Here is a 27,810-nt window from a genome sequence, read left to right as displayed (position 1 = left end):
ACCGGGTCGCAATAACGCTTTGGCGTGGATTTGCGTTATTCTCACCCGGTCGCAATAACGCCGGCCCATAACTATCGAAATACTGGCCAATCCACATCCAAAGTCTATAATCCAATCCAGAAAAATCCACAATCCAATCCATAATACAACAGAATCCGGAACAAGCCACTGATGATTCTAGTTCACTGTACCGAAACTGACTGCCGACTTTCGGTAGGAGTGGTGACGTCACAAACGCCCGCCATGACTGCATGAATGTTTTTGCATTGATGCACGTACGGTGTCGTGAGTGCATCGTTAAAGTTTTATTATATACGTACAATTCACAGGCGAATAGCGCATTTCTCTTGCGCATCATTACAAAGAGGAAAAACAGGCAACACTAGATACTCCTTTAGGAAACCCTTCGTGCTACAAAACACTGAGAGCAGATAGCGCAGAGGCTACGCGCTGGCAGAAGATCTTGTCATGTGCCGCGCAGTGAATGCACGCACACCACGACAGAGAGACACGGTCGCGCGGAACGCTGTAGTTCTCGAAGAAGAGCCTCACATCGTAGCTGTCCGTCACCAGGCGGCGCAGCGCGGGCAAGGCCCTCATCACGTAGTGCAAGTCTTCAGGCTCCAGTCCCAACTTGCGCACAGTCAGATCCGTGCTCAGAGTCAGTTCTTGGAGACGCGGAAACGAGATGCGGCCACCGTGAAGCTTGCAGAAATTCAGGAAATATGAGGCACACCCTTCACTGAGCAGGTGCAACTGGCGCAGCCTACCGCTGGTGGCCACCAACAGTGACTGGGAACACGCCACTGACAGTCGCATGCTAAACTTGACGGCTTCGAGGCGGGGGAAAGCATCGAGTCCCAACGCGACTTCGTCCATGGGTCCTTCGCAATCCACTAAGCTTAGGCTCTTGAGCTGTGGACAAAGCCTTGCTATGGCAGGGAGCCGCAGGCCAGCGAAGAACTTCAAGGATAGTTTCTCCAGCAGAGGCCATGTCTCCAAGACCTGCTGAAGGGTCGAACTGACATTAGTGAGGAAGAGTGGAGGTCCCAGCTTCAGCGACAGACTGCGAAGGTTTCGGAAAGATGAGACGGCAACCAGTGCTTCATGGGATGTGATGACCACCTGCAAAGAGGGGGTGCACCATTAAAACCGGGGCTAAAGGCTGTACACCACCAAGCGTGAAGATCGGATGCACGTACCGCCAAGTGTTCCACGTGCCTGTAGGTCCTTGCTGCACGACGGACGTCTTCCACGGTCGCCATGGCTGCATGCCCACAGCGGTAAGAGACCGCCGAAGTGTACAGAGTGAGATGGGTGAAACCTCTCATTTCCGACCGCACGGCAGGCGCGCCTGTGCATCCCTGATTCACGGAAGCCTCCAGGATGTGGATGGAGTCAATGCAGCACAACTGGGCAGATGTAGGTTAGGGATCAGGAGTGGGGATTGTTATGCAAATCAGAAAAGAAGACAATTCTGAGGGCACCTAAGTCTGCTTCCGTGGAGGAATGCCAAAGCATGTCTTTTCAGGAAGGGAAAGGGTGCAGAAGCGCTCAAATCTCGACATCTCCATCTCGGTGGACACCTCAAATGAACCTTAAAGCATGCAACTGAATGTGCAGATGTCATCACTCTAAACACCTGTCACAAGTTAGAAATTGAAAAGAAATTGAACCACCCAGCCACCACGGTGGCTCAGTGAGTGGTTATCATGCTCGGCTGCTGACCCGAAAGACACAGGTTGGATCCTGGCCGTGGCGGACGAATTTCGATGGAGTCGAAATTCTAGAGGCCCGTGCACTGTGCAATGTCAGTGCACATAAAAGAACCCCACATGGTCGAAATTTCCAGAGCCTTTCACTATGGCATCTCTCACAGCCTGAGTCGCTTTGGGACGTTAAACTCCATAACCCCCACCAAATCGAACATTGGATTTTGAGAAAGGAAAATGCGCAGTGTTTGTCTCACATCTCGGTGGACACCTGAACCGCTCCGTAAGTGAAGCGACAAAGGAGGTACTGAGAGAAGAAGGGAAGAAAGGGGTGCCGTAGTGGAGAGCTCTGGAATACCTTCGACCACCTGGGGTTCTTTAATGTGCGCTGACATCATACAGCACACGGGCGCCTTTCGCATTTCGCCTCCATCGAAACGCTGCCGCCGCGGTCGGGTAAGAACCCTGGTGCTCCAGATCAGGAGTCGAGCGCGCTAGCCACTGAGCCACCGTGGCTGGTGCAAGTTAGCCCCCAACTACACATCTCAACATCTCGGTGGACACCTCAACCACACCATAATAGAAAATGTAGTCTCAGAAAGCATGCAACTGAAGTCACTGGACCGAACCCCAGTCGCAAGCTAGCCTCCAATTTGACTAAAACATGTAAGCTATCTGCAAATAGATATGCTGTGACACCACGCAGAATGCTGTAAGACAAACGGTTGCTCAAAATTTTGTTGAACACATTGAGGAATACTGCCACCACACTAGGGACAGCTAATGATGACATTGCTGGGATTTTATCTGCTCCTGCGATGCTTTTTTTTCTAACCAGCGTCGTCGCAAAGGCGGACGCGGGTTTTGCGGCGCGCGATTAGGAAGGCGATGGAGGAGAAAACTGTCCGGCATCGGTGTCTGTGTGGAGCCCTCACCTGTCAACCATGGCAAGAAGCAGGTGGTGCTTAGCAAGATTTCTCTCTCTCTCTTCTTGTCACGGTTGGCAGGTGGAGAGAAGGAAATCCCCCTCTTCACTTTAGGGGAGAGCAGGGAGAAGACGGACTAAGAATCACTCTCAGCAGAAACGGATCTGACTATCAGTGACTAAGCCAAAATGAACAAAAGAAGCGATTACATTATATCTGGAATAAGAAACGAATAAAAATTAGAATAGAGCAAAATTAGAATAGATTAGTGAGCGAAAAACAAAGGAATCAGACTTGAACTAGAATGAGAATTAGAACAGATTGGCGAGTGAAAGAAAAACTCATCGCAATTGTTCCTCATCATCCCGACTGATCGCCGCTAAATTGTTTTACATTCACATAACCGTTTCTTTTTTATGCCCGTGAGATAATAACGGACAGACCGCTAGAAGGTGCCCGCTATTAAGAAAACCATCACAGAGGCGTTGTACATAGTATTACGAACTGCAACCTGTACATTACCCTATACCTTAACCAGAATGACGCAATCGCAGAAATTCAGGCAACTCGGATTTGCTGCAGTGAAAATTTCACAGAGATAATCTAGAGTGGCAAGGGTAGTCTTGAAGTTGCTTTAGTGGAAAGTTCGCAGAGACAAGTGCAAATTGCGAGGCGGAGGAAAGTCCCGTACTGTTAGCTCTTTCCGGGCAACCATCTTCTGTCCAGCATCTGTGGACGTGAGTGCAGAGGTACATATCTAAAGGCGAGCTAGTTCGACTTAAGAATTAAAGCTCCACAGAAAAAGGATAGTTTCCGTAGACCATACGCTGACAAACAAACAAAGATCTGCCCGCTTTATCGCCATTTTATTAATGTGAGCGCATTACATGGCTGTCACGTCATCAAAACATATCCGCAATTTTGTCCTCACGATTGCGTCGTTCTCTGAAGATAAATGTGTAATTGTGACATATAGTGTGCGATAAAATGTTGCTGTGGGGAAAAATTGGTTGATGAGATGTATTTGGTTAATTAATTAAATGCGAAAAATACACTTATACGTCAAAATAGTCAAGGACCCCGATATAGTACACGGACGTCAGAACAGCCACGGACGTCGATATGGTATGTCGACGTTTTGCTTTTGTATTGCTCCAATGCGGGTCGCCGCAGTGATCTCAAAGTTTATGCGGATGGCATATCTGTCTACGCCAGTCGCTGCGTGCGTCTCATGTACCCGACACAAATACCGTCCTCCGTAGATACAGTGGATTACATGTTCTTTGCTCGAGGTCTGGCTCGATACATGGGAGGACCAAGTGCATTTCGATAGAGGCTGCATAAGGATACACTACTTAAGGTTGGGTCTGTTGAATGTTTCACAATCTCACTGCGGCGGATTTGTTGGCAGAGGCCCCCCCCCCATCCAAATCCACGCGAAGCTGCTACTCAAGACGTGAAAACACAGCAATTTTTCACATACCGTTGTGAAGTGCGAGTCGTAGAGACACTGCAGTGTTTTCAGAACATTTTCCCACTATCGGCAGCACTTGTTTGTCTGTTTTATTGGGGGTTTAAAGTTTCAAAGCAACTCACGCTATGAGGGACGCCATAGTGAAGGGCACTGGAAATATAGACCACCTGGGGTTCTTTAACGTGTACTGACATCGCACAGTACACGGGCCTCTGAGCGACGAAATTGTGCAGAAACTTGAGATTTTACAACGCAAGTCATGCAATAATGAATATCCACATGTTTTACCCATTTGTTCTAGATGCAGCAAGACATGCTATGCCTAATATACACATTTCAAGCCATGTGTTGTAATTGCAACTAGTCTTGGCATGCTCCTCCGCCCTTTAGCTATCCATTATCAATGTTACTTTGCCGAGTACCACCACAGTTAACGAATTTCGACCGGAGTCAAGATCATGCACACAGCAGCGACAATGGGACATACCAGGGGACAAGTCAGCAGGATTGCTCGAACTGTTTCCAGAGAGAGAATAAGACACTCGTCGTCCGCACCCTCGATGCCTCCCACCAGTTGTCTCAACTGCGAGGACTCGACCAGCGGTGCCCGATGGTCCCTGCAAGGCTCGTCAAACTCCACGGCGTGCGTGACAAAGTCGTGAGGTAGGGCGAGAACCTTGGCGTTCGGGAACATTCTAACTAGCTTCCAGACCTTGTCCCTGTTATGGACAATGCACACCTCCTCAGCATCTCTGAGGATGTCTCTCGCGACGGTCTCGAAAAAGTCCGAGCTATTGAAGGCGATGCATCCGGCGAAGAGAGCCCCCGAGATCCTCGTGCCGCGCAGAATACTCCTTGCAGCAACCAGGGACTGACGGTTGGTCACCAGCAGGGAGCCGCTGTCGTCCCCCAAGGAACATCCTCGAGGAAGCGGAGCGTCCCGTGACCACGGCGTCTCCAGCTTCAGGACGACGTGATCCTCCACGTCCAGGAGGGCGTGTGGGTCTCCGAAACGTTCAATTCGTTCCATGGCTGCGAAGACGCAGAAATCTGGTGTCAAGATGTACATACATACGTAAGCAGGCAGCTTGATAGACATGCATAGAGGAGAACATGTAAAAGTGTGAATATGAACCCTTCACGGCGTGAGCGGCTATACGGAGCCCACCCTGGGCAGTCACGTGGATGAAGCCCGTCCGAGGTCACTGATCCAAGCGGCCAGGAGATAAATATGAGATAACGAACGGAGGGGAGCGGATGATGAGAGAAAGAAGGGAAGAAGTAGGCAGAGAAAATAGATAGAAGCTGCTGGGAGCAGATGATTGAAAGAGGTCAAAAAAAAGAAACGCTGGTGAGAAGAGAAAGGAAAAACGAAAAAAGAAGGCCGGTCAGGGGACACAAAAACAAGGGGAAAAAAATTAACGCAAGCTATTGTAATTTTTTTTTTGGTTCTGTTCTTATTTCCTAATTTTAGAAGGTTTCGTGAGCACAGCTTAGAACAAATTGTCTTGACGTATAGGTACAGTAATGATTAATCGTCTCTTTTAGAGCATTACATCTCGCTCATTCCTCAGTTTTGTGCCTGTCGGCCCAGTCCACAGTACATAGATTTTGAGGGCACCAAGATGCTACGGCGCGGGGCGCTTCGTGGCGTGTTTTACTTTTGACGGGATCGCTGGCAATGAGGCCCAACCCCCCACCCCCCTCCGGTGAACTTGGCAGCGGGTCAGGACACTGCCGGCTGCGCTAGTGTACAGTGCAGCATGATTTGAAGTTTGTCGGGTTTGTTTCGACCAAAATAAACTAATACATTTTTCTTGGCGTGACGGGCGCTTAATCTGCAATAAAAAGAGCAATACGCTGAGGCAGCTTATGGGTATCGGGCGTTAGCAATATCGAATGAATATTGAGTCATTAGCCATAATCGCTATATCCGGTACACAATTTTCGTTATGTCCGAATATGCATTTTTTTTATGCCAACGTATACAGCGCAAGAAGGCAAATCGTTTGACAATGCTTCGGATGTCCTACGTCAATTATGGACATTTGAAGTTTCAAGAAGTCAAGGCTTAGAGAACCAAAAGTCGTCGGTGCGAATCCCTATGATACACTTGGATTCGACTAGTAATCTTATGCTCCGTAACGCGCTGAATCGTTTGATAGCACTTCGGATGTCCTACGTCAATTATGGACATTTGAAGTTTCAAGAAGTCAAGGCTTAGAGAACCTAAGGTCGTCGGTGCGAATCCCTAAGATAGGCTACGCTTTGATTCGACTAGTAATCTTATGCTCCGTAACGCGCTGAATCGTTTGATAGCACTCCGGACATTCTACGCCAATTAGGCGGTCCAATCTAACGTAATCTAAAGTACGACAGCACAACCTCACATTTTCGTTATCGTCTAGTGCCTTAAATCAGAGTGAATGCGTTAGCATCAGACCACTACGATTCCGGGTACTCGACGATAAACGAACTGCGCTGCTGTCTCAATCAAAATCAGTATCCAAAATTCACGCCGCGAGGCGGAAGCACAGCGCTTTCCCAGTGCACGGTAGCCAACCGGAACACCTTTGTGGTTAACATCCCTGCCTCCGTTCTTCTCCTTTATCTATCTCTCTCTAAATGAAGGCGGATGTCCTTGCCAGTTTCATTTCTCCGTTGCCAGACTCTGCTTTCATAATACAGAAAGAAAAACGATATTAAAACCAGCAAGCGAGGACTGCATAAGCATTATAGTCGGATACAATTCAAGTCCCAGGCAGTGAGGCTACAACCACATTCGAGACCACCGAGCAGAATTCCTCCAAAACAAAAATCAGAACACATCTTCTCCTTGCCTATAAACAAGAAGCTAATCATTAGAAGAAATAAAAAGCAGAATAATTTTGATACATCTGGCTTGTTTGATTCACTGTTACACACTACTGTTCTTTTTTTTTTCAATGCTTGTATCCTATATAGTTACGCAATAAGCACTATACTACAACGCTGCGCCGCACAGCGCTACTGTTTTCCTGTGCTGTTTTGACGTATACTAATGAGAGAGCATTACTTGGCTCATTGTGCGAAAACCTGCCGTTATCAGAAACCGGTGGCAGGCAGGCGTTCCGGCAGAAAAGCGGCCACCGAGAAATGAAACAATTACAGCGCCATTTGATTTACTTAAATGCCACAAATTTAGGCAGCCGGCGTTCAATGGGTTCATTGGTCTTGGCATTGACAACGTTGTGGCAGAAACACGGAGTGCTCTCGCATGTACACATTGCTCAAAGCGCTTGCACTAGTATTCATGCACTACGCCTTTAGCAACACACTTCTAGTTCACTGTAGCTTCGACAACATCGACTAACACGAGTCCGCGATCAACATGAGTCCGCGACTAACACGAGTTCGCGAGGTGTAGCCGCGCAATCCATCCTCTGATTAACATGGCGGTTTAAAGAGGTCATACCATAAAACTCCTCTGCGGTGAATATAACCATTTGAGGAGCACAGCGCACGTGAGAAAAGACGTCAAACTGAATGAACAGCGCAGCTCGCTCTTCTCGGTTCTTTGTAGGGAGCGCCGTTATTCGCGCTTTACATGTCCCCTGGTGTTACCAGCGCCTGCTGGTCGTAAAATGTAGTGCGGTCCCAAGCAACCACAGATATCCGTCGGACGTACGAGCTAGATCCGAACGTCCTTTGCCGAGATCGGACGTTCATCGTACGTACGAACACAATCCGATTTCGGATATCCGTATTCGTACATCCGCCGGACGTACGGACAGTATCCGTTTTTGTATATCCGCATTAGAGACAAGGTGTACGTCCAAGGGATGTACGGTGGAGTACATTCCCAGGATATGAGTATAGAGTTTTTTTCTAATTTTTCACACAGAAATTTCGCACCGTTCGAGTATGTATACAGTAGAGTTCGCTTTTTTAACCTAGAAAATTTTATTCGCGAAGAAAATTTTGTCAGTTTTATTGGCTAGTGTGCGCGAAATTGCGTTAATATCCGCATATCTGCTTTGGAGAAATTATTTCCATGAGCTACAGTGTTTGACTTGAGGGCTTTTGTAAATTCGCACAATTCCCTACTCATATACTTGCAGTGCAAGGGCCACTGCTGAACTAAATTTATTTAAGGGTAGGAGCGAGTGGTGCACAATTTTGCAGTAAATCAATTACTAATTTACATCTAGAAAACATCTAAAAATCAGCAGCGACATCGTCTCCGCCGTGGTCAAATGCGATTGAAACCACTTGTAAATTCAAAACTCCCGCCGAACTCTGCTATCATCATCATCATAAATGCAGTTTGTAGTCAGCCCAAGCCAATCCATCAGCCACAGAGTGCAGCGGCGTAATGGCGGCGATGTCAGTATAGTGCCTAGAATATACTATATTCTAGGCACTATAATGTCAGTTTGGTGCGAAGCGTGGTGCCCCTTTTGAGCTCTGTTACGTGAACGTGTGGCTTTTGTAGTCTGCGGACAAAAGTGGTTTGCAACTTGAACAATTCGAAGGATGCGGCAAGCGCGTGAAGCCCTCCTGGAACGCTGGATTATCGTACTACACCGACTTCGGATGAAAGAAGGCCTAGTGTGATTGCCAACGGCATGGCCTACGGAGGTAAGTACGGTACACTGCTCGGGAATTACTTTTATGACAATGGTGCAGGACCTGTAACATTCTCTCGCGGGAGAGTTGGAGTTATGTTATGGCTATACTGTGGTGTGGGCTACAGATGGGTTGAAACTTGTGCTACGTCTCTTGCCTCTTTGTGCTGTTGTGGTCTTCATTAACATGAATAGCATTGACAAAGTTGCCGAACATTCTTGAAGTTATCATGATCTCTTGCAATTTGGCGCAAGCATAATCTTTTTGTCAGCAGTCCTGACACTGGTTTTTGCTTGAGTCTAGGGAAAGGAGGGCAGAACTTCTCTGAAATTAGAGACTGCATGTAACAGGTGGGTTGTAGGGCGGGTGCCATCATTAAAAATGCTCAATTTCCTAGCTCTTGGCCTCTTGCAAGCATAGAATACCTTCTGGTGTCATGGATGATGACTATGTCGGTGCGTCTCTCACCTCTGTGTTATTTTGGGCTTCATTAACGTGAATACCAATAACAAAGTTGCCAAGCATTTTTGAATTTATCATGGTCTACTGAGATTTGGCGTGCGCCTGAGTACTAACCTTTTTCTTTTCATTTTTTGCAGAAGCTGTTCGCTTCCGCTTCATCATGGAAGTAGGAAGATGGGTGTGCGCCCGAAGTTTTACGTCCTATTGAGGAGTTACACACTTCACAGTAACTCAGTCCTGTGCTGATGTACAATCCCAATAAAATATTCTCGCTGTACTTTCAGTTGCTTTTTCATTTTATTGCCCGGCAGACACGAAGAAAGTATGCATGTACCATATATGCAAACATCCGAGAAAGATCCGGGAACGGACGTCCGAAGTCGATGTCCGTTGGCCAGACAAACATGTCCCTTTGGACGCCTATAGGACGGCCGACGGACGTCCACCGGCTGTTCGCGGACGTTCGACGGCCGCCCGGAACATCCGAAACGGACGGCCAGCGGCCGGCCGATGGATATCTGTGGTTGCTTGGGGTGACCACAGTACAACCGTGAAAGAAAGAATGGAAAACTTACCGCTTCCGCAGGGTACCCGCGCCGAAATCTCTCTGCGGAACAACACTTACGACCACGCTTGAAATGGCGGTTTGGAAAACGCGGCCGGTACAAGTTTCCGTGCTCTTTAGCACCGCCCGGGTATGTGGCGCCATCTGTCCAACGGCGTCGTAATCCCACTGCTCATGCCACACCTGACGTCTCCCGGCTCGGACGCGGAGCGGCGCGCGCCGGAGACCCCTTTCTCTTGTCCTACAGCTTGGCGCTAGGATGTTTTCGTCTTGAAAGTTTCAAGGAGGAAAATGGAAAGTTTCGCCTGACTTATCACCGGAAAGTGGTGTCGAGCACCGCTTCATTTTCCCTTTTGATATTGTTAACGAACATGAACTAGGCTATACAAACTCGGGGTTGGAGCATAGCTGACCCATCCTGTCTGCAGGTTAGAGAGCACGTCTGGTGTCATTGACATGCTGAATCGTGAAAAAGTAAACATCGCTGTTGACGTTGGTCTGTTGTCCAAGCAGACTGGGACACTTCGAATAGCAGTCCGCTTCAAGCGTTGCAGCTCCGTTGATTTAGAAAAATAATCGGAGCCCAAGGGCTGCAAATGATATGCGACGCTGGCGAATTTATTTTTTAGGAAATATTTTCTTGATCTGGCTTTTTTCCAGACCTACCATGGAGCCCCAAGTGCGAGATATTCAGGGATATTCACGTGGTATTTTTTAAACACCGCGGGCTTTCGTTTTTCCCGAATAAAAACGGCAACGCTAAGTCGATCTGGTTGGAAGCGCCTAAGTTGGACAATATTTGTGGAGCTCCACAACTTTCCTGTTGACGCCTGAATGTTTCAAGCTATATTTAAAAAGATAATTTATATATCTCGACTAATTAATCAAATAGGAGGAGCGAAAAAAATGGTACTGTAACTTTAGATATACCCTAACAACATCCACGCGATTTCATTCTGAAGAACGCTTAGTTCTTTTATAAATCTTGGTACAAGTTAGCTGGGACGCCCTGTGTAACCGAGAGCTTCGCACCACAGCTTTCGGTACGGTTAACTCGGTTTGGCCAAGTCGAATCACCGCCTAATTTTTTTTTTCTGATATGCAGGACATGCGAGTTAGAGAACGACAAGCCCAGTGAGGAAGAAACACAGCCAACCAGCTCATTCACAAGCGGCTGCTTACGCGTGCAGATGTGCCGTGCGACACGCAGGGATACGTACAGGTATACCCTCGCTACATCTGTATCGTATACTGCGCTGCAAACACCATAATGCACTGAGCAAGGCCGACTGGTGTTTATTTTGGGAAGTATGCCGTGACTTCAGCGTCTCAAAGCTGAGCGTGTTTCTGCCCATGTGGAATCCAACACGAGCGAGAAATCGAATACGCACCTCCTCAAGTGGCGACAGCCCATAGGCTGTGGGAACACTGCTGCAATACACGAGCGCTTTTCTAATTCTAAACACATGACTGAGCACTTTTCGAAATTTATTACCGCCCAATTAACAGATTTATTTATTTATTCAGCACACCAATGGCCATCCTTGGAGGGTACAAAAGGGGCGGGGGGGGGGGGGGACTGTGAAAGAACATCTGTATGGAACATCATTAACAAGCAAATGAACAATAAACCGGCAAGGTAAAAGACTAATGTGACTAAAAAACATAATTAAGACAGTCGAAACTCCTTCCCAAGCACCAAATCCAGCTTTGTGCGTTTGGTCATGGCGTGTTTTGCGTCAGCGTTACGTATGCATGCTCCTTACACTCTGCCTTAAATTTTAGCCGCCCATTTTTGCTAACGTCGCCATTAGAGACATTTAGCATAACGCGTATCGCGCACCGAAAGTGAACAAGCATCAAGCATGCACACTGATAGAGAGATAAGGCAGGTCATATTTTATTGCAACAACTCTGTAGAGGTAGTCTCTGCGAGTATTCTAGTCTGATTCAGAAAGCTGCGCGTAGAACCATTAATTTGCAACAATTTTTCAAACTTGCCGCTCACAGCCGATTAGGGCGACACCTCACCGCGCGTTTTTAGCCGCCCCTACCACATGACGTAAACTGGGCAGTCTTGGCCATGGACTGGGCGGCCCTTATCATTGGCTCTGCCCAATGACGTCACGCGCAATTTTTGCAATAATTCATTTGAAATTGAGCACTGGTGCTCCTTGAAATACTATTTTATTGAATGCTTATTACTTTTTAAAACACACGTATACAGAGGTGAGAATCCAGCGCATTTCTTGAAATTAATGTAGTACTTCCGGTGGAGAAGGAAATCCGTCTGCTCACAAAAGCACGTGTTCTCGTCAAATCTTTGCGCCCGCCTTTGCGAGTTTCCTAGCTGCGTCGACGAGTCGCCGCTGTCGTCGCCCTGTGGGTCTCGATATGGCGTGTACTGAAAGGCTCGAAGCCCATCTCAGCGGTGGCTGCACGCAGCCGCGCTTCGAGCTCCGGATCCAAGCCGTTCGAGCAGCAAGTGGGAGACATATGTGCGAAAACGTGGCCGGCGCGCCGCACCGATCGTCATCAGAAAGACTGCCAGCTATACTCGATCAGCGACAAAGCATGCCTGCTTATGTTGGGAGCTTTCGGCAACGGCACCGTTCGCGCGCTCTCCGAGCTCTGCTGCTGCCTGGCTGCCGTGGTCGTCGCTAGGGCTATAGCTCGTATCGCGTCGAAGCCGCAGCGGCCGGCGCTTCGGAAGTCGCCTGCGATATATAACAAAAGGCCTACTCTACACATCGCTTTACTGTCAGCAGCATCATTTCACAATAAAATAATAGTATGGTCAATTTCCGTGGCGTTTTCAGCGGCGGAGCTAACGGTTGCCAGGCGAGCCGGACCCCAACGTCTTGCCAGCGGCAGCTGCAAAGCGGTTCTGGCCAGAAATTTGCTCCTATCACAGTTGTTACCTTTACCAGCAGCAGCTCAGTATTGGTCAGCGATCCTCAAATATGCCACATTTTTCACATTTCTTGTCCCAGGATTTATTATCTACGTCAAGAACTATCTTTAGCTCATTTTTTTATGACGCCGGCAGACGGGATCCAGGCTGGTCGGCCGGCCGGCCGGCATGCGGTGTACTTGACGTTCGCACAAGGAAATAAAAAACAGCCATTCTACCAGAGATGATGCTACCTAGATTCGAGCAACGACAACGTGTCTGTTCAGAAGTGGATCTTTCGGCAACGACACCGACTGCGGCAACGCCGGGCGACGAACTGCGCGCTGATCCCAGGCTGCCCTAGTCGTCGCTAGGCCTAACTGGTTTCGCATCGCAGCCGCTGCTGACGGCGCTTCGGAAGTCGCCTGTGCTATAGCAAAAGGCCTACTCTTCACCATCGCTTTACTGCGAACTCATCGCATAATAGAAGATATGTTCGATTTCCACACCTTCAGCAACGGCGCTAGCAGGCGGCAGGCGAAGCGCCGCAGCAGCACCAAAGCGGCTATGGGATGAAATTTGCTAGTATCGCATTCATCACTTTTACGATCAGCTCGGTAATGGCCAACGATCGTCAGAAATGATGAATTTTTATCTATCCCAGGGCTTGCTATGAACGTGAACAAACAATACTAGCGCGTTTTTCAGTCGCCGGCGGCCGTCATCAAGGCTGGCAGGCCGGCCCGGCGTGGCTCGGCGTCGAGCGCCCTGAGGGGCGCGCTGTAGTACGTCATCCCTACGCTGCCGCTCTCCGCGCTCGCTTTGGCTCCCGCTTCCCGTCGTTGTCTCTGCCGGGCGCGGCTCGTCGTTGACATCTAGCAAGTTGCACGCAGGCGACGAGCTGTGATCGGACGTTGCGACGCCGTTCGCAACAGCGCACCTCAGTGAATTGCACTCACTTTGCGCACAGACACATAGGTAGGTAACAGGACGAAGCGCCACTTCGTCCTGTTACCTACCTATGTGTCTGTCTGTTTTTTGCGCCTAAAACCTATTCAAATATGAACCAAAACCAACTAGCCCAGCAGCAAGTGCTCTTAGATATTATTATTATTATTATTATTATTATTATTATTATTATATCAAAATATGGTTTTATACTGGTTCTTAGTAGTACCGGCCTTTGCCAATACATTTCCAATATTGAATCGATTATCTGCGCTGCTGGGGAAATACTCCAGCCTTCTCTTGCTCGTCTCTATAGCAGGTGTGTCAGCTTCCACTATCCCTAAAACCCAGATCTAGTGGAAGGCTGAATATGTCCCTTCCATCTTACGTGTAACCTGCATTATTGAAGCCACATAAGGTCCAGTAGTACCTGCGACTAAACGAGCCCTGAAAGGCAGCGTGAATAGAAGTTATTTAAGGAACAAGGATGAGATTCACTGGAACGCTCTGACGCTGGACGTCCTAAGCCAGCGGAAGTTCACAAGGCAGAATTCGACGACAGCACATGAACACTGCAAAAGCGGGAAAATTAATTTGACATATTTGAAGCCTCATAAGAAAGGAGGTCACTAAAGCTGAATCGTGAGAACAGCTGTATTGAAAAAAAATGACAAATCATAACTTAAGTGAAGAGTTATTTTCACACTCCTAATTTCCGGAAACTGCATGCTGCAATATTCCGTCGTGCGGTTGACCACGTAAGCAGATACGTTTTTCTAGCAACCTCAAGGGGTGGAATAGCCCGTGACGAGAAATGGACAATTGTCTGAATAAACTTTCGTGGATATAACAAATGAGAGATGCCTCGTAAATGTAAAAAAATACAGCTGAATAATGGTAAGCAGCATACATGAACTGGAAACAGCAATTAGATAATAATGCTATTCTAGATATCTACTAGAGTCTTGTGTTCACACATTTGCAAAGTAACCCAGACCGTATCCAATGAAGACAAAAATAAACGATGCGCAAGGCGGGCACTGAAAAAGATCCAGTAACATAACAAGGCGCTTAGGTTCTTCACAACCTCACGCTCACATCAATCGGTGTCAACGGTTCTGCACAGTAATGTTCACGCAGTCACCTTGTTCAACCACATACTTGTTGCGCGGGCACTGAAACGCTGTGGCAAAGTCGATGTTGCCCCTTACAAGTTCGTTCACTAAGGCTCTAGCCTGCGATGAGGTGCTGCAACGGTAGTAGGCGAAGTGGGCGTAGAAGAACTGGGCTTCCGACATCCGTTAGAGGCTCCAGGCGTCCTGCATCGTGTACCAGCTAGCTCTGGCGGCCGCTGGTGTGGCGGCCTCGTCATGGCCACTACCTGTAGCCCCGACAATGGCGGCGACTTGTAGCCCCATCTTGAGCTCCACCACGGGGTGCACGGACACGAGGTACTTTGCGCGTGAGGCGCTCAGCACGCATTCCCTGCATGAAAAGCATTGATAGAGATAACCTTAACAGAGTTTGAAACATGCGCATACTTCACTCAATTTTCCACACTTTGCTGTCACTAGCACCTTCCAGTTACTGCCAATGAGAGACTGCCCACTGGACATTAAAACTCCCATGGATGTACAGCGGACGTTCAAGACGTCCGCAGGACATCCGAAAGAGTTCCATTGCCCATTTCGTATAGCCTACCACGCACTACACGATTCCTTGCCGAGTGAAAACATCAATAACCTTGTTTGTGTATATTTCGAATGCATTTCAGCATTCTTTTTTTTGTTCCTGAATTTGGTTGTTTAGTAGCACTTAAAAGTCTTCTCTCACGTACTGCTTGCTCCTGTTTACTGACGAGCTGAAAGAAATCCTAACCATTCCGGCGGCAGCCTGCCGTCGTCTCGTACGCGATTCGAGCGGTTTGCCCGCATAGTTGAACAAAATGGGACATGGCTCACAAGAAATGGCTCCTGAACTCACTGTCCGGAACCGGAAATGGGATACACAAGTACTGAAAGAATGCGCGTCTTAAAGTCAGAGTACGGCCCAAAGAGTTCCTGTGCCATGATTCTGAGGTGAGGTCAAGGAAAGATGTTTCTGTAGAAAGCTCGTGCGCGCTAGAAAAAGCCGAGGGCTTGCGAGCCCTGCTGTAATGGCTCCACTACTTCAGAACGCAGTTCGAAAAACGCCAGGGAAAGATCAGGGTCTTCACGCGAGCATCGCCGCTCCTTATACCTAATTCGGGATCGATCGGCGTCTTGAAACCGCAGAGGTGGCTTGTAGTGAAAGGAGATGCTCGGCAATGTACAAAAAGATCTGATATTTAAAATGTTTTCGTATAAATTGAAAATATCCCGGAAATAAAAGGCTTATTAGCTATTTCTGAATATATTATAGTGCAATAATGCCCTCTTCTTCCGTCAGAAGTTGTTGCGGGCGTAATTGTTTGCCCTCTGTTCTTTTTTTGTCCTTTTATTCCCGCTAGCCACAGCTCAGGAGCTTCAGGTTTCGATGGCAGATGCCAAGGCTATAGTGCCTAGAATATACTGGCTAGTGTGACGACCGCCCGCGCTGCGCTATGGGAGAGGGTGGCGCCGTTTGCAATGAATGCTCACCGACGGCGACAGAGGGCGCTGCTTGTCGGGAGGGTGCTGCCGCAGCAGACGACGCGGCCAGCGCTGCTTTCTTGCTTCGGAAGGCAGCAGGCAAGCGGTTGGTCAACACGTGCGTGATTTAACCCGCTTGTGCACGTCTTTTCTGTTCAGCGAGGTACAGCGTTTGTTGTTCTGCGTAGGCCCTCGCACATGCGAGCCATTCCGTACTCCTAGCAGTTTCGTTCGGATTGCATCGGTGTTCTGTGCGAGCGTTGTGTGCGATTGTGTATCCGTGCGTGTGTGTTCACGGTGTCGTTCAGCATGTCGTTCACCGTGTCGTTTACACTGTTGTCAATTCATGGAGTGAGTCCCGGATTGTTGTTTTCCTTTGCCTGTCTATAAACGCCACAGAAAGATGTCGAAGCCAAAGCAGCAGGGCAAGGAAAAGACTTGCTTTGTGCCGCTGTGCAAAAGCGGTTACCGCTCGAACAAAGAGCGCGTTTCTATGTTTACTGCACCATCTACAGCTTGCAGAATGGGAGAAAAACATCAGAAGGAAAGACAGAAGATTAACGCCAACTGCTGTGGTTTGCGACAAACATTTTGAGAGCACATATCTTGTGTTTTTAAGTTTTTAACTGAAGCAGCTAGGTTTTCTCAACTAAATATAAATCATGACCTATAGCTTCACATGATGTCCCCCAGTCACTTCCTCATTCGTGAGGAAAAGGCTGAGGCTTTTATTTGATTGGTCGGGATCCTCGGCATCCTTGCCCAGCCAAGGATGGCCGCTGAGGCTACCTGACCTTTTTAAAGCTTTTACCATTAGTCATTCCTAAATCTCGTTTTCCCCAATATTACAAGGTAGCTAATTTTTGGCCCTTTACACCACTGAGAGCTTCCACATTTTTATTAAATCTCACAGAAAACAGTTCCTATACCTTGTGTTTGGCGCAAGATGGCCTTAGCTGCATAAACCCAACACAACAAAACACATTTTGAGAGCACCTAGTAACGAGCGCACGTTCAGTGTCACCGTAAACGGAGTGAGCTCCACCGCGATAAACCGCGTTTGAAACCCGACGCCGTACCTACAACTTTTACGGATTATCCGAAACACCTTCCAGCGAAGAGAAAAAATAGGAATTTGTGCGAGCAAGAGCCTCCAGCAAATTTAAGCGCCACAGGCGGGCCCCGTCGGAAGCCTCCGAGTTGTGTTTAGCTGTTGAGAGTGCCGAATCGGTGGACGCGGAAGGATCTGGTGCCGACAACGGAGCTCCTGTGATTGAAAAGTGCTCCACACATTTTGGTCGTGAAGCAGCCAGCAAACGCCGGTGGATCGCAAAATGATGGTGCACAGAGACCGTCATTTACCAAAACTTGCTTAAACTGCTAAAGTTGCTTCAACAGCGCCGCTGCCAGTAAATTCTCCCAGTCACCATGCAATTCTGCCATTTCCCTGCGTTTGTTGTTCCTTGTAAATGAAAACGAGTGTTGCGCAACTTTTTTGCCTGCGCGTTGTTCACAGAGAGAACGCATAAATGCAAGCCAATATAACTGCAGCATTTCAAGTTGTTTTTGTATCAAAAAAGAGACCATTATGCAATCGTCGCTAGAATACAAATCCCGTGTTTCCTTTGTGAGCACGGATGTTTGAAGCTCAGTTGCGCGCCGAACTTCGTTCAAGCTTTCGCAAGATACAACCGTCAAATACTTTGCCTCTTGTCAAATACTCAAAACAAACCCTGAAACTTGTAGTCAGATGCATCCGTGACGGCTGAAAGCTTTGGTCTGTTACACCTTAGGCTTAGACAAACTTTATTATATCAGATAATCAGGAGGGCGGCCTCGCCATCCCGTCCTTGTCAGACGGCCGAGATCCCTTGGGACCGGGTGGCTTCGAAGGCATACCTGATGGTCTCTTTTTGTTCTTGGAGGTCCTGGCTGCGTAGCAAAACCTCCCATGACTCCTTGCAATTCACTAAAGGTGTGGATTGAGCGCACGCCCACATCATATGGCTTAATGAAAGCAAAAAATTGAGCAGGCCCCTTGCAGCAGTTGCAGAGCGAGCGCGGTAGGAGCGCTCCCCGCACGCACCCACCCGCTCTGCAGCGCTCCTCGCGGCGGCCGCCGGCATTCATTGCTCCCGGTGCCACCCGAGAGGCCGCGGTCGACACACTAGCCAGTATATTCTAGGCACTATACCAAGGCTAACAAAATCTTTTCCTTCCATTTTATTTCATTAATAAATAGCCACTAACAACAAACAGCTTTCATGGGCGCTTCTCACTGTGTTCATTTTCCGTAGGTTCTAAATTAATAACTTTCGTCTTTAGGCGACATATTTTGCGGCTAGATGTATTACTGTATGCTTTTACAAGCAGTGGGTGGTGTGCGAGGTTAATATTGATACAGGTCAGAAGTGGACGAAGAAGAAGTGCTCCGCCATCTCGCTTGTGACGAGGAAAAAGTGCCTCGCCTTCTTGCTGGTGACCGCTCGGCAGACTGGAACAGTTCTTGTGTATCAAACGGTGTGCCGTGTAATATTCGTGACAATATAACGTCATCAAGGCTGCTGAAATGGCAGTTATCCGCGTGTACAGTCATGGAATGAAACACCAACAGCTTTCAGTGGATTTCAGAGTACCGCAGTGCCGCATGTGCAGCGCTGTTAGCACACGGACGTTATACAGTAATAAGAGCGGGAGCGACGTGTTTTCACTTTGCGTTTGGCAGAGGTTCTTTCACGCAACCAGATCAGCTTCGTCATTGCGCTACGTACGAGAGCCTTAATGAGCGAACTGTGAGCTCAATTAGATTCAATCACTGCGTGTCTGGTTGTAGTAACTCTCTTACACGGTCTCGTGAGTAGCTGAGTTCCACGCAATACACAGGGCAGTTTTCTGTTGCACGCAATGTCTAGTCATTCGATCATTGTGCAAAAAAGAATATATATACACTATGGTCTACACTGCCGAATTACGCGAGAAGACAAAACAGAGAAAGGAAGAGCTGATTGCTTTACAGCCACAATTTATAGACGAAGTATGTTTTAGTTTCATGGCTCAAAAGCAAAGCATGCTATCTTAAGCGATTAAGGATTAGCTCTTATAGCAACGCAATGTGTATCGTGGCTTTTATAATATCAAGCTTCTATAATCGGCCAGAAGCGATGCACGAGGGGCGTCGAATATACGTCGGAAGCGAAGGTGCTTATCTCCGACACCACCAACTCTAAACCATTTTCACGTAGCTAGCTGGTTTGGTTTATGGGGGCTTAAAACGTGCTCATGCTATCAGGGGCGCCGTAGTGAAGGGCTGCGGAAATTTCGACCACCTGGGCTTTAAGGTGCACTGACATCGCACAGTACGCGTGCCTGTAGAATTTCGCCTCCATCGAAATTTGACCGGCGCGGCCGGGATATAACCCGCGTCTTTCGGGTCAGGAGCCGAGCGCCATAACCACTGAGCCAGCGCGACGGCTTTCACGTTCTAGCATGCTAAAAATAGCCCAAATTTCATCTCGAATGTGATGGAAGCCGTAACAAAAACAGCCTGATCAGTACAAGAACCCTTTCTTTCAGCGTTCTTGCACGCAGCGATTGTTTTCTTTCGGAATTAACGTCCGAGTAATGTACATCACCTGTGCGATTGTAGGGCCGCCTTTGTCTCTCGTGACCAGCCCTTCCAGCCGACCAGTTTAATCCGCAGCATGGCGGCCATGCGTCTCGCAATCACGGCAGCGTCGGCGAGCAGCGGGTCGACGGTACCCGAACTCAGCCACCCGTAGCCCAGTGATGACACGTACAGAGTGGTCTCATCCGCAAAGAACATGCGGTCCGCAGCTTTGTTGTCGGGGTTGTCTCGAAACCAGGGCACACCTCGTCGCACCGTCTCCTTTTTAGCTTCGAACTCGAAGTTCAGAGCCAAGAACAAGTTCCGGGCGAAGCCCCGGGAGGTCATGTGCGGCCCGGCTGGTTCCCGGAAGACCAGGTCGCCAGGCAGCATGAGCGATATATGTTACCGACCATGGAGGAAGAAAAAACTAGGAGGGAGCATGACGTCACAATCTTGAAGCCTAGTCATAAAAAATATAATGGAAAGCATCATGGGAAATAGGCCCTCACGTGACAAAGCAGCGGTAGCTCTTAGCCGGATTTCGGTTTCGGTTTCGCTCTCTCGCTCTACGAGCAACTGCGCGACCATCTGCTTGTGTTCACTGACGGCTCCGTGGTGAGCGCAAACTGCTCGCTAGCCCCAGCGGCCACCACCCCCGAGCGACGCGTGCGATGACTGCGGCGCCGTGGAGACCACATGCTCCTTCGCTGTGCCGCTTCTGCAGTGCCGCGTCGCGAGATGCTCGCGGCCTACAGGGCGCTTGGAATCATCCCGGACAGTCTCGAAGCGCTCCTGTGGCCGCGCGGCAGTGCGCGCACCCGTGACAGAACAATGGTGAGCCTCTGTGCGTTCATCGAGCAGGCGGGCTTGACTTCCCGCTTGCTCTTCGCCAGGTAGTGCGCGCGTGACACGAACGCTCCGTGGGTGCTACCTCGGACGGTATACACGCGGCCGGGCGCCCCACCCCGGCCGCTAGTGCAGTGTGCCGCGCGCGCGATTAGTCGAGACAGGACGCTACGTGCGCGCGGCTATGTAGTACATACAGTTTACTTATTTTTGTAAGTGATTGTGCGCAGTGGCCGGGAGAGCCCGCGCAGGGGCCGACGTAAAGCCGCCGGCACTCTCTCTCGACAGCGAGAGTAATACTTCACTGCTGCATTTCACGTCGGAACCGCGTATGTGCGCGAGCGTATTCGGCGCGACTTGTGCCTCGAGAACAGCGGAGAACGGCGGGCCCATGGGCGAGCCGAAGTCCGCCTGCCCGACTCCCGAGAAACAGAATCGTGCGCAGCGCGCCGGAGCGCTCGTTAAACACGTCCGTCCGCCGCGAGCGCTCTGGAAGCCATTGCGCCCTTTTTTAGAGGCTAGTTTTCTTCGCCTTCTCTCGAGTTCTCCGCTTATAGCATGCGCTGAAATAAACGCTCCGTATGTGTGTATAACGACGAAAGGAATTCCTCTCCATTCTCTTTATGAACCACAGTTGAGCAGTGACGATCGAGGCCGCAGCCGCACCCTTTGATGAAAAGTTTACCTGCAGTTTTCTACAGTGCACCCAAAAACTCGAGTGTAATCAACAGAAGTGTTGAGACGCGGAGCCTACAGACAACCTCGAGCTCGGTATACGCATTCCGCCAAAGCTGCAACACAGGCGCTGCGCTTCTGCGCTACATCGGAGCACGGACGTTCACTAAAAAGCACCGCTGATTGGCAGTCTGGTAACTGTGGAGGGCCCATTTCCCAAGAGCCAGTGCGCAAAAGGGCCCTCGGCAGCGGCGTCAGAGGAGGATGGCTTGCAGAGGCTGAGCGCACTCTCTCCTAGTTTTTTTCCTCCATGTTACCGACTATTGACCGAAGTGCTGTGTCGTTTCCGGCCGCCACCAACCGCCGAAGTGGGCCATAGTCAATGAATCGTCGCCGCGTGGCCTCGAAGATGTTGTGCAGCTGGTTGTCTTTAGCAGGACTCGCTAGCGACGCCACGTACGTAATGCGCCATAGGTGGAAGTTGCAGTGCACGTGATTTTGGCAGACTTCCTCGCTACGCATATTAGGTGAACTTAGCGTGCTGCCCTGTTGAATGTAGTGCATGGCTTCCAGAGTGACAAGAAGCAACGAGTAGAACAACGCCAACGGCTGATGCTGCGCGTCTATCAGAAGCCAAATGTCCGCAAAGAGGCCATTTTTATCTATGGCCAAGATTGTTTTCACACGGTCAACATCAATAAAGTACTCGAAGAGTATGGCTTTGAGTTGGGACGGTTCTAGATGGTCCAAAGCTTCGCTAATCTCTCTCAAAGACACGGATGTTCGTCTTCGGACACTAGGAGGCAATTGCTGTTCCCACTTCGAGATGTCCTCACTGGTGTAATTAGTGTCAAAGTGCGAATTAAGGGCGGAGAGCGTGACGCCGTAGCAGGAAGCATCGCATTTACGTTTGTGGTCGGCGACTCGAGGTGTCCCCCTAGCGAACGTGAGCCGGGTTGTTTGGCCGGGTAAGCTCCTTACTTCGAAGATGAACGGCAGGTGGTACCGCTTATCCACTGCAAGGGCCAAGCGAAGTAAGCTTTCGCCACTCGTTCGCGTGGTGCTGTTGGCGATTTCTAGCACGGTCGCCGCAACGTCCCTGGCTCGCAGGTCCTCCTGCCACATCTCTTTGACGCATGATGTGTAAAGGGTGTGGAGTGCGGCTGCAGCCTCACTCCCGTAGTCCTGGGTTCCCTTGATGATGTCAGAGGTGATGTCCCACTACAGAGAGAAAACAGTGGCCCAGAGCCAAGTGCCTCATTAAAGATCTGTTAAGAAACTTACACAGATGCGCTGCAGGAACCGACCTCTACCGAAACACGGCCCCTCAAGGACACTCGCGTTACATCATTGGGTCATTCACTGAGGTAAAGGTATTTAGTGGAGATCAAGAGACGCCAAACGCAATCTTTTGTGTGGTGTTTTGTAGGCAGCGCAGTACAAACAAAAGGACAAGGTTGAGAAATGCTAAACCGAAGATAGTGTTTTTGTTTGCCACGTGTCTCAACAATTGGACCTTTCATTCCGCAGCGCACAGACGTTCCTGTTTGTAGCAGCTTTTTAGTCTGTTGATGAGACGTCCATACATGTTATGGTTGACTGATATGAATCGGGAAGGGCACTGCCCAGTACTTCCGCGAAACTGCCCGGGGTAAAAAAGGGCCTTGCCAACCTTACTCCATGCCAAATGAGAAAACCCCCGCGTTCATTTTGGTAGGAAATTAAAACCTAACCTTTGTGGTTAAGGAAATGGGCGCTAGTTGCGATTGGTCAACTCAGGTCGTGTGACCGTAGTACGTTCGCGAACAACGGCTTCGAAATGGCGGCTTGGAGTGAAGTGCAGCGTAAGTTTTGAACTCGGGCGCTTAAACACTCCAGAACTGCGGCCGAACTTGCCAACTAGCACTAGCAGGGAACTCGCTTTCTCCATTTCATTTTGGCGAACTACCGAGTATGCCGCAGGCGGTACGCAGAAAAATTAAAATTCCTAAATCATAGTTACCAGCCTAATTAACTACACCCATTGCAGGATAAAGGGCTACCTCATAACTCTCCACCTACTCTTGTGCCATCCACCTTACCCCCACAAACTTCTTAGTCTCATCCGCTCACCTGGCTTTCTTCCTCTTTCCTCTATGTACGGGGACACACCCGAATCGTCTTTTCTTGGGTTAGTTGGTTTTTCATGATGTAGGTGTTAGCAGCGCACACCAAACAAGGACGGACAGAAAAAGGGACCCCCTCTGCATTGTGACGGCGCTTCCTGCATTGTCACGTTAGCAGGCTCATGATAATCGGCCACAGCCATTGGCTGGAAGGGGGTCCTTTGAGCGGGGAAACCCGCTGCGTTCTTGAGTTGTATCCGATTCTAGTTTTTGCTCTTTTTTGTTTGCTTGTGTACCCTCGTTGAATCTAGATGTGTAGTAAAAGCATTGAAGTTTGGGCCAGTTGGCATTGATCCATCTTGAAGAAACGTAGCAGCAAGAAAAAAACGGGGACGAAATGCACACATACGACAGGACGAATGCTGGACTTCCAACTAAAAATCAGTCGGAAGTGCAGCATTCGTCCTGTCGTATATGTGTCTATTTCGTCTCCGTTTTTCTTGCTGCTGCGTTTCTTCAAGAAGTGTAGTCTCCGTAATAAGGGAGTAATTACTCATTGACATCTACCCGAGCGCAGCCAAACGGCTACAAAGGAAAGCTCTACAGCTTTCTCAGGAACATCGTAGTTAATGAAAAATTCGTCCTGGTCTGGGGTTCGTACCCGGGACCACCGCTTCACCAGAGTAGTCGCCCTACCAACTGAGCTAACCGGGACGGCAAGCTTAAAGTAGGGCGAGAGCAAATTGATCAATAAGTCGAAGTGGGAACTGTGTTGGTCAAATGTATAGGGGAATCCCCCAAGGTAGAGTAGATTTGTAATAAGGGAGTAATTACTTACCGACATCCACCCGAGCGCAGCCAAACGGCTACATAGGAAAGCTATACGGCTTTCTCAGAAACTTCATAGTTAAAAAAAATTCGCCCTGGTCCTCGTCAATGAGTAATTACTCCCTTATTACTTACCTACTCTACCTTGGGGGATTCCCCTAAACATTTTAGCAAGTGTAGTCCCCGTGCGCAAATGGCTTACCAGCAAGTCGCGTGCCACGTCACGCTGTACGAGGCCGTCCTCGAGGGCGTTCTTGCAGATGTACGCGAAGAAATCTGTGCAGGGCTGCTGCTTGTTGTCGATGGCGGCGAACAGCGTGGCTGCCTCGCTGGAGCAGCAGAACGTCGTCCCGGGGTCGTCCCAGGTATTTCACACGAATGGCTGCGCTGTGATTCGGAACGATTCGGGGTGGTGTGGACCGCCCGTAGTTGGAGACCTGCGGCATACAGGTGAGGCGAATGGTGGTCAGCAACTCGATGTATTTATATAGCTCATGAAACTCATGGGAATAGAACTGGCCTACTAGGCACGCCTTTATTTCTTCGGGCTTGTCACACCAACTGCCTCGAAAACTAGCTCGCTATTTTCGGGTATATGAGGAAGCAGCTCGCAAAGAAAGAACACGCGTCCAAATAGCACCGAGCCCAGAGCCGAACTGCGCAGCTGCGTAAAAGCAGGAGGGGGAAAACTGCACGGTGAATAAACAGGGCATGAAAAACAAGCGCGCGTCATAACAGTACGCTGAAAAAAGGAGCGCGTTCACAAAGCAGCGCGGCAACAAAATAACATGGGGAAAGAAAAGGGAACAGTAAAGACCTTTAGGAATGTGTAAATATAGTTTTGGGGGGTAAAAGGACGGTCTCTTCCTTCTTAGGGTGTTAGCAGTAACGGATGTAGTCGGCCTTTATCGACAAAGCACGACGTTCTAATCATAAATAGAACACTCTCGCCCAAAAAGGAGCTTTTTCAAGCTAGAAAAGACCAATGAATGAAGTACAGGTGTCGCCACTACCGGAAGATTGCGTGTCTGAACCTACAATTGCGGATCTCAGAGGCTACGCTCCACCGCCATTCACTTAAATACGGTGGTACCCCGCCCTTTTCGGTTAGGGCGTCACGAGTTTCAGTCGAATGACGCGAGGATTTTTAAATGCAATTTTGATGCTTTATACGCATATTTTGCTGCCGGACAAGCGTCACAATAGCTACAAAGAGCCAGAGTCTGAATTTGTACTGAGAACCATAACTGGATTGAGTTGGCGGCAGTGTCCTTTTAAGCTGGTTAACTAAATTAAATAGTTAATACTTAAATATCACAGTTGGCCACAGTTGTAGTTAATGATTTACATCTGGAGGAGCACTAAATTTCCACTAACGCGATTCTCGTTGGGGCTGCATTGCCCGTAATTCTGGCTCCCCGGCCGGAAGAGACGGAAACCGCAAGGAGCGATGAGCGCAGGCAGCAGCACTACCGAGGAACCAAAGTTCCGGCAACGCTTTATTGCGGGCGCCGCTCCCTCGTAGCTGAGGTGTGACGAAGCGTCGAGGGCATGATGTCATTTCATGTACACAGCAAAAAAAGGCTGAAAACCAGGTGTGACTGGGCGTTCAGCAAAATCCCCCCCTCCCCCTATCCCCTTCCAGGTTTCTTCTCCGTCTCCTCTTCAAACCTTTCTGCCCATTGTCAGACGCACTGGGGAAATAGCTGGGATGGATCCAAGGTTCTGTTTAAAGTAGATTTTGATATAAGACGATGACCATTTCATCATTATTTTGCTCAGTCGCTCCGCCTTCCGCCTTTACAGATGCTTTCAACGAGATGGGTGAAGCAGCAGTTACCACAACGAGCACAGTCTGATATCAATACATTTACGTTATCGCGCTAGGGGGAGTGGGAGGATAAACTTTATTTCCGCCGACAAATGTAGCTGACTGTAGAGGGCTAGCATGCGCCATGTCTGTTTATTCCCCCCTCCGCCTCCTTTCTTCGCGGCTAATGGAGGTGAGCTTCGCCGTTGAGCGGGCCCCAAGGTGATCTTTCGCACGGTCTTAGGAGCGCCCATCTTTCTGTATCCTGTGTCGCCGCTGCAGACTCCGGAGAGCCCCCGGCGGGGGGGCTGCGAGGAGGGCGCAAAGCAGGAGGCGGCAGTTAGCGTTCAAGGCGGGCAGCAGCCAGAGAGGGAGCGGCCGGCTCTCCCAAGCCTCCCATTGTCCCCTTTCGGGGAAGGACACGTGTTTCTCGCCGGGACCGCTTCGCGCCAGTGTGGAAAGAGCCATAAAAATGTCAACACCACCACTGCATCGTACGCCGACGGCTCACAGCGTCTCGACAAACACCACTTGCGGCCCAATTTAGACACTAACGCTTCGTCGGAGGTTCGACAGCGTTTCTTTTGAAAAGAGAACACTGCTAGACGAAGCGGGGCCGGGCGCGTCCTTATGAATGGGTGTTGTGGGCGACAGTGCAGCTGGCTGGCGTCCGGTATGGCCCCGAGGCTCGACAACTCGGTCTCAAGAAACGGGCGCATGCAGAAGACGCCACAGGACAGAACGAACACAGCCACCTGCTTAATTAAGGACGGTGACGGATGCTTGAGTTATGACGCCGCCCGGACCCCGGAGGACGGCTGCGGGGTCGGCAGTCCGTTGTGATCCGACTCGTATCGGAAAGTGGTTCTACGCTCCCGGGTGGGTTTCGCGACGGTCGCAGCTGGGGTTGGGGCCGATAATTGCCCTAGTTCCGATGTGAAGGACTGTGTACGGGAGGCCTAGGCATGGCCCAAACGAACTCTCTCCACCGACTAGCACCAGAGACACTGTGTCTGCCTTCAAAATTATCGCCCTGCCCCGTCAGCGAAGGCGGTTGTGTGGAATGCGGCGGGCGCAGCAGAAAGACGTGCGAAGTAGCCAGAGGGCAAAAGAGGAGAGGCCGCGCGGGGAGCCCAGCGCGACCACACGCATCCCTGCGGCCCATTTTGCAGCGTGTCCCCAACTTCCCCCCCTTTTGGCGCAGAGACAGGCACGTTTATGCGTTTGTGTGTGCGCGCATGCACGCCTGCAGACGGCCTTGTTGCGAGGTACGGGCTGCGGACTCGGAGAAGGCTAGGAGTTGGGTCTTTATTAAGGGAAGTTAACCCAAAAGAAAAGAGGGCCCCAGGCCCTTGGAAAATACAGACTGGCTCCCCGAGCAGCTGCTCTCTTCCGCTGCTAGAGGAGGACTCTCTTTGTCCGTTGACGGCCGAGTTTTCGAATGCCGTGGTCGCGTGAACAAGCCGCGGTTCTTGGAAGAGGGCGTCCTTGGGGATCGAATCCAGACCACCCCGAGTCCCGATGAGAGAAGAGAGAGGACAGCCGTGACCCTCATAAATATGTCAAGTTCGAGAGGAGTGCGTCTTCGGCTGAACATGAGCCCCGCGTTCGCGAAGAGGCCGGCACCCTGCGGCGCCGAGGGTAGGCCGGAACGCTTGCGGCACAAACAGTTTCCCGGTGTTCGCGGGCCCACAGGCCTGCAGAGTCTTGTAACGCAACGGCCTTACTAACGGCTCGAGGTG

The 27,810-nt window shown here is 49.7% G+C and overlaps 3 protein-coding genes and 1 long non-coding RNA gene across 6 annotated transcripts in view; 2 read left to right on the top strand and 2 right to left on the bottom strand.

Annotated features, from left to right (window-relative positions):
• The window catches only part of LOC149354180 (uncharacterized), a 320,413-nt gene that overhangs the window by 44,539 nt on the left and 248,064 nt on the right, over positions 1-27,810 (top strand). The window lies entirely within an intron of this gene.
• LOC149354186 (uncharacterized) lies at positions 255-5,252 on the bottom strand. The gene is made up of 3 exons (XM_089577467.1): positions 4,600-5,252; positions 1,203-1,412; positions 255-1,125 (listed from the first exon to the last, which is right to left on the bottom strand). Exons 1-3 carry the CDS (start codon positions 5,209-5,211, stop codon positions 412-414), a joined length of 1,536 nt encoding a protein of 511 aa, XP_089433593.1. The 5' UTR covers positions 5,212-5,252; the 3' UTR covers positions 255-411.
• On the top strand, positions 7,834-9,459 carry LOC149354185 (uncharacterized). The gene is made up of 2 exons (XR_016289635.1): positions 7,834-8,732; positions 9,320-9,459. It is a non-coding gene; the product is annotated as an uncharacterized LOC149354185 (long non-coding RNA).
• On the bottom strand, positions 14,696-20,194 carry LOC149354184 (uncharacterized). Its single transcript, XM_089585143.1, has 2 exons — positions 19,830-20,194; positions 14,696-15,073 (listed from the first exon to the last, which is right to left on the bottom strand). The coding sequence occupies exons 1-2, from the start codon at positions 20,192-20,194 to the stop codon at positions 14,890-14,892; spliced, it is 549 nt and encodes a 182-aa protein (XP_089441269.1). The 3' UTR covers positions 14,696-14,889.

This window comes from Amblyomma mixtum, chromosome 3 (genome assembly GCF_055824585.1).
Source record: "Amblyomma mixtum isolate Tamu chromosome 3, ASM5582458v1, whole genome shotgun sequence".
In the NCBI taxonomy this organism is placed as follows: domain Eukaryota; kingdom Metazoa; phylum Arthropoda; class Arachnida; order Ixodida; family Ixodidae; genus Amblyomma; species Amblyomma mixtum.
Note: the sequence above shows the minus strand (reverse complement) of the source record. Positions and strands in the feature narration are given on the sequence as shown.

What these genes read in the sequence shown, in the direction of transcription:
- LOC149354186 (XM_089577467.1), bottom strand. Translation starts at nt 5,211, where the DNA reads ATGTCTATCAAGCTGCCTGCTTACGTATGTATGTACATCTTGACACCA. An exon ending in TCCTGCTGACTTGTCCCCTG is followed by an intron (nt 1,413 to 4,599) that starts GTATGTCCCATT and finishes ACATCTGCCCAG; the next exon opens with TTGTGCTGCATTGACTCCAT. An exon ending in GGCACGTGGAACACTTGGCG is followed by an intron (nt 1,126 to 1,202) that starts GTACGTGCATCC and finishes CCCTCTTTGCAG; the next exon opens with GTGGTCATCACATCCCATGA.
- LOC149354184 (XM_089585143.1), bottom strand. Translation starts at nt 20,194, where the DNA reads ATGCTGCCTGGCGACCTGGTCTTCCGGGAACCAGCCGGGCCGCACATG. An exon ending in GCGGCCCTACAATCGCACAG is followed by an intron (nt 15,074 to 19,829) that starts GTGATGTACATT and finishes CTTTTCATGCAG; the next exon opens with GGAATGCGTGCTGAGCGCCT.